This window comes from Eulemur rufifrons, chromosome 17 (assembly GCF_041146395.1).
Source record: "Eulemur rufifrons isolate Redbay chromosome 17, OSU_ERuf_1, whole genome shotgun sequence".
Lineage (NCBI taxonomy): Eukaryota > Metazoa > Chordata > Mammalia > Primates > Lemuridae > Eulemur > Eulemur rufifrons.
Window position 1 is genome coordinate 6,426,130 of NC_090999.1, and position 6,891 is coordinate 6,433,020.

General features: G+C 40.2%; 1 protein-coding gene across 1 annotated transcript; it reads right to left on the reverse strand.

Moving 5' to 3' along the window:
• Positions 1 to 2,633: 2,633 nt before the first annotated feature.
• TAS2R1 (taste 2 receptor member 1) lies at positions 2,634 to 3,521 on the reverse strand. The gene has a single exon (XM_069492872.1). It carries the CDS (start codon positions 3,519 to 3,521, stop codon positions 2,634 to 2,636), a length of 888 nt encoding a protein of 295 aa, XP_069348973.1.
• Positions 3,522 to 6,891: the final 3,370 nt, after the last annotated feature.

Sequence of the window (6,891 nt, forward strand, 5' to 3'; positions counted from 1 at the left end):
GAGAAGTATGATTGTACTTAGACATACAACAGAGTGAAGTATCTCGGATGGGTGGTCATTAGCCTGAAGACCAACAGCAGACACCAAGTGTCTTCCTAGCACGTTCAGGTCCGGAGTATTCTATCTTCAAGTGCTTGTTACATTAGAATGAGTGACTGAGCATTTAAAAGGCATTTATGACTTGTGAGACTTTTGAGATTGTGTTTTTTCTTAATATTCAAATTGCTATGACATTTATATTATTAAAAGTCTATTTCTCTGAGCAGCTGGATTGAGCCTTCTCAGTTGGTGTCCCATCTTTAGCCACTGGAGAGAGTAGAGAACTCCTGGGATTGGGGGCTGAAAGAGCCACTTCAGAGTAGGGAGTGGGACACAGTTAGGCAGTGCTTGTCTCCTGGTTCGGGGCTGTCCATCGAACCTCCCTCTGAAGTGGAATATTACTGCTGGGTCCCATGTCAGTAAGTGCCTGCCCCACAGCCCAGACTCTCTACTTGGCCCTAACTGAGCTGCCTGTGCTGGATCTCCTGGAGAGCCGCAGGATGTGGAGGAAGGGTGTGCAGCACCACGTCCTGCCATCGGCAGTCCTCTGGCCTGACCCACAGCCAAGGCTCCCAGGGGCCCCAGTGCCCACCCTCCATCTCTAAAAGTATAGGGGTGGGGAAAGGAGGATGCTGCACCACGACAGAGGGCAGCCCACTGCTAGATGAGGACAGAAACACTTTGGCAAGGCTGGCAAGTGCAGATAAGGGCAGCTCCAGAGAGACAAAGGCTCAGTCTGTTTTGCTTCTAAAATTGAGCAATTAGTGTCCTACGAAATGCTCATCAGCATGCTAGCTAGACAATATTTCTGGAAGAAATATATTTCTAAGAAAGTAGAAAATGTTTTTAGAATAGTTTTCTTTATTATTCATTACTTTTTTTTTTACAACTTTTAGTGATAGTATACAAACTTAGTCATACCTTAATATTCATCTCATTAACTAGCACTACTAAAGCAGGAGTTACATGAAATAGGATGAGAAAAAAAAATCTCAGGAGAGTTGTATAATGACAAATTTCTCCCTGAATGTTTGAAATTGCTCCCACCCTGCCTGTATCTACCTGCAGGTACACATATCATGAATTCAAGAAGCTGGTATTCTCTGAATTTGCGATATGAGAAAAATAAAAGTGATTCTTCATTGTCCCTTCCCCAGGCAGAAGCAATAATTATATCTAGGACACAACTGCTCTTGCCAGAGCTGGCTGCCTGAGCACACGATTAGCTACAAACCCTCCTACCTAGTGGAGCATGGGAAAAGGAAATAGCAGGAAGATGGAAGCTGTTCTTTTGCTCCATGGGGAGTGAAGTATAAAACCTGTGGGAAGTTGAAGAGCTTAATTCCCATGTCCAAGAAGATAAATACAGCTCTGGATCTTCTGAAGCAAAGTCTTCCATTGGTTTATGCCAACCAAGCATGCATGTCTTGGGCTCGAAAACCAATATTTGAGTCCATATTACTGGAGATTGGCAAATCTAAATCTAAATGTACTTTGCATCATCACACCTGAACTACAAATTATAGCTAAACTTAAGAACATCTTTTACTTTATTTACTTGCCTGGAAGCAAAAGGGGTTCTGAAGCTGTTCTGGAAATATACATATATATCTTAGTGTTCAAAATCATCAACCAAACAGAAAATGCATTTGTGACTTTAAGCAGATGGAGATACCCCCCAACCCCACCCACCTACTGATGCTGCTTTATTGGGAAGACTTGCCATGTGGGAAGAGTTCCAAATCACCACCTTCAGTTGAAAAGGTCCCAAAGTCAAGCTCACAAATGCAAAATGAAACAAATATCTTTGCAAGCTATTGTCTGTTCAGGGTACCCAATTAGGAGAAATGGAAAAGGAGCATTCACCCCCTGATGCTACACAGCCACACCGCCACTTCCTCTTCTTCCCCTTTGTGTTCCTCTTCCTCCTCCTCTTCCATCTGTCTGCCTTTCTTCAGTTGACGGGACATGTCACCATGGCATCTAGACTCTTTGTAGTGTGAAGGAAGCCAACACGTTTACAAGGACAGAGAAGGGCTGCCTTTCCTCAGCTTCCTTTCTGATTTGAGGAGGAAGAATAGCTCCATTGTCTGGGACTCCAACAAAGAGAGTAGAAATAATATCCAGGTAGACAAGAGATGAACAGTCAAGTCAGGGTAAACCATCTAAGACCAGGCATCAGACACACAGGAACCCGATGGCATACTTGTGTCCTTCTGACGTCACAAGTTCAAACATGTGCTTTTCTCCTTAAACTTTTTATTTTGAAATAATTGTAGATTTGCATGCATTTGTAAGAAATAATACCAAAAGACCCCTATACCATTTAATCAGTTTTCCCCAATGGGTAACAACATGCAAGATGATAATACAACATCACAACCAGGATATTGACGTTGATGTAATCCACTGACACATGTTGTGCTTTGAAAATCAATTCAACTCTTCGAAAAAGCAGCAAATCCATAAAAATGCCTCAGGCTGGATAAACAGTCTTAAGACAGTGTTTTATATACTTATAAACAGGCCGCTTTGCTTAGCTGAGGGAGGTGTGGTAGGCACTGGTAAGTCATTGAACCGATCAAAGTTCTCTGTCACTGACATAATTTAATGTGGCGGAAGAACTTCTTAGCATTTTGTTTTAGTTTAGGATTTCCTAAAATTAAGATGGTAGAGTGTACAGAGGGGTATGTACCAAGTGCAGACACGCAGAATAGAAAGCTGAAGCTTCTGAACTGAAGAGTATGAGAAGAGATCAACATTTCCATTGTATAGTGGACGAAGAAGAGGATTAGGAAGGACAGGATGGAGAGCATGGCATGGATGTGGGCACTCCTGCGAGGGTCACTGGTGCCTGCCGCCATGTTTCTCATCTGCCGTGTGTGTCTCCCCAGGGAAAAAACCAGGAGTAGAATAGCAACAAGGAAGATAAATAATGGCATGGGGAACCCCAGCACAAAAAAGAAATACTGTAAAGCAAGATTTTCTTTCATGTTTTTGGAGGAAAAGCCCACCGAGAGGTTTTGGGGAATAAGCCATATATATTTGCTGTGCAAAACACAAGAGGTACACGAATATAGCAGAGACCCCAGGATCAGCCATGGTACCAGCTTGGATATCCTCATCTTCAACCAGAAGAAGAGTGGGTGAGAAATGTTGGCAATCTTGGCACAGTAGAAAACACCCAGCCATGTGGCAAACCAAAGTTCCGATTCATTTATGAACAAGCTGATTTCAAAACCGTTAGAAAGTGTAAGAAATTCTATCATGGAGAGAATAGCCAGATGAGTGAAAAAGATGAACAACTGCAGACCAATTCTGGAAACTGCCAGGCAGGAAAGAAGGAGACCCAGTGGATCCATTTTTCTCTGCTTGATCACACCAATGCCATTCACCACCACAATGATGCCATTTGCAAAAATCCCAGTAAGAAATTGTATCACCACAAAAATAAAATAGATAATGAGGTGAGACTCTAGCATTTTAAGAAGGAAAAAAAAAATCAGTTACTTTAAGAAATGGTGTAGTTATAGATTTTTGGACAGTTTGAGTTTTGGCTTATGCACGCTTTCTTCAATGAGATCAGAACTCCTCTGTTAACAAGACTTAACCATGAAGGCAATGGGGTAGGAAGGTGGGGTACATGAGTTTATGTCACTGCTTTCTCAATTAGTTCTGAGACAGTCAAATAAGAAAGAGATACTCTAACAACAATTTGGTTCTTAGTGATGGCTTTTGCATTTTCCAGGTATACCTGGCTTTCAAAGTCATCATAAGCAAATGGTGGAATCAGACACCTTCAGATGGCTGGGGGAAGGGCTCGCTGCTAGTTAATTAGCCAAAGCTACTCAATCTTTCATCTCTATCATGAATAATTAATTTCTTCCATAGGTGTGATTCTACTTAATGTTGTTGATGCATCTTTTAAAAAACCATTTTTTAAAAAATTATCACTTCTGCTGTAATGATGCAGCACAACCAGCAACATAAGGCTCCCAAGTGGTAGTTCTGTGATATGCAATGGTTGAGCAATTCAGAACCTCCTAAAATTTAAAATAGTTATATAATAAAATATATGTGATAAAACAAAAAGTGCTCTTAAATATAAAGGCAAAGCGCCTTATGTGTGTGTACACTCTAGGTCAAAAGCCTAAAGACAGGTAACACGCAAGGAAATGAAGAAACTCACTCAGCATCATTCATCCCAGTAATTATCCACAGGATAATCTGAGGATTGAAAACTTTTCCGTTATTTTTCCAAAACTGTGAGAATTCTATGATATGAATTTGTTGTAGGGGAAAAGTAAAGATAAAATAGTACACGATTCATTTTTTGCTGTAACTAACAGATTATTTAGGGAAAAATTAAATTAGTATTTATTAACATGAATACTGCTCTACATGTTACGCTAAACCAGGTTTTCTCAACCTCAACACCATTGACTTTTGGGGCTGAATAATTCTTTGCTGGGAGGCTGCTCTGTGAAATGTGGGAAATGTAGGATGTCTCCCATATTCCTGGCCTCTACACACTAGATGCCATTAGCACACCCTCCTCCCCAGGCTGTGACACCAAAAATGTTTCCAGACATTGCCAAATGTCCCAAATGGCAGAACCACTCTCCTAAACACTAGGGGGAACCAAGATGCATAGAATATAGTTTCTGTCCTCAAGGCATTCCAAAACTAAAGGCAGAGCCAGCCACATGTATAATGTGACATAAAACTAATTTAGTTCTTTAGACAATTCACCACCAGAACACAAGGTGGGGAATAATTTATTAAACATTGAGGGAATTGAAGCTTTTCCAACTTAGTACTTGATGACAATGTGCTGGCCACCCCATAAGGAGGCACACATCCTTATGGATGTGTGTTATACTTTGTCTAAACATGTCATAAAGGATACTTGGGATGAATCTTTTTCATAGAAAACTGGAAGGGAAACCCTGTAAAAAATGAGTGGTGAGAGTAAATCTCTTGGTTACTTTATCATTCTCTGAATATACAATGTCTGTGCCATGTAGAACTCTGCTTCATTCTTCCTGTCACAACGAGATGAAGAAAACAGACAGGAGTGTCTTCAAGGAGGCAAGGAAGAAGGCAATTCATGAGTGGATACCATCAAAACAGATCCAAATTCAAGCCTGACAATTAGAATGAGCCTTGTTCTTCTCCCTCTGGTAGAAAGAAGAAAGTACCAAAAAAACTTTCCAATTTTACATTCCACAGGCTGGAAAAGCAAAAATGGAAGCACATCTACTTATGAAATACAGGCATACCTTTGAGATATTGCAGGTTCCCTTCCAGATCACCCCTATAAAATGAGTATCACAATAAAGTCAGTCACACAAAGGTTTTTGCTTCCCCAGTGCATACAAAAGTGATGTTTACACTACAGTAGTAACCTATCAAGTGTGCAATAGCATTATGTCTTAAAAAACAATGTACATTGCTCAATTAAAAGATATTTTCTTGCTAAAAAATGCTAACAATCATCTGAGCCTTCAGCGAGTCACCCTCTTTTTGTTGGCAAAGGGTCTTGCCTCAATGCTGATGGCTGCTGACTGATCAGGATGGTGGTTGCTAAAGGTTGGGATGACTGTGGTAATTCCTTAAACTAAGATAACAGTAAATTTGCCACATCAATTGACTGTTCTTTTCATGAAAGATTTCTCTGTACCATGTGACACTGTTTGATAACATTTTACCCACAGTAGAACTTTCAAAATTGAAGTCAATCCTCTCAGAACCTGGTGCTAAGTTAAGTTTATGGTTATGTAATATCCTAAATCCTTTATTGTCATTTCAGTAATACCCACAATATCTTTACCGGGAGTAGATTCCATCTCAAGAAACCACTTTCATTGTTCATCCATGAGAAGCAATTGCTCATCTCTTCACATTTTATCATGAGATTGCAACAATTCTTTCACATCTGCAGGCTCCACTTCTAATTCTAGTTCTCTTGCTACTTCTACCAAATCTGCAATTACTCCTTCCAATGAAGTCTTGCACCCCTCAAATTCACCCATGGGATTGGAATCAACTTCTGCCAAATTCCTGTTCATGTTGATATTAATACTTTGACATCCTCCCATGAATCATGAATATTCTTAATGGTATTTCAGAATGGTGAATCTGTTCCAGAAGGTTTTCAATTTACTTTGCCCAGATCCATCAGAGGAATCACTACCTACGGCAGCTATAAGCCTTATGAAATGTGTTTCTTAAATAATAAGATTTGAAAGTTGAAATGACTCCTTGATCCATGGGCTGTAGAATTAATGTGTAAGTAGGCATGAAAACAACATTGTACATCTCTATCAGAAGTCTTGGGTGACCAGGTGCATTGTCAATGAGCAGTAATATTTTGAAAGGCATCTATTATTCTGAGCAGTAGGTCTTAATAGTAGGCTTAAAATATTCAGTAAACCATGCTGTAAACAGATGTGTTGTCATCCAGGCTCTGCTGTTCCATATAGAGCACAGACAGAGTAGATTTAGCATAACTCTTAAAGACCCTGAAATTTTGGGAATGGTAAATGAGCATTGGATTCAGCTTAAAGTCACCAGCTGCATTCGCACCTAACAAGAGAATCAGCCTATCCTCTGAAGTTTTAAAGCCTTTCCTCTCTAGCTATGAAAGTCCTAGATGGCATCTTCTTCCAGTGGAAGGCCATTTTGTCTACATTGAAAATCTGTTGTTTAGTGTACCCATTTTCATCAATGATCTTAGCTAGATCTCTGGATGACTTGCTGAAGCTTCTCCATCAGCACTTGCTGTTTCACCTTGAACCATTATGTTATGGAGACAGCTTCTTTCCTTAAACCTCATGAACCAACCTCTGG

What these genes read in the sequence shown, in the direction of transcription:
- TAS2R1 (XM_069492872.1), bottom strand. Translation starts at nt 3,521, where the DNA reads ATGCTAGAGTCTCACCTCATTATCTATTTTATTTTTGTGGTGATACAA.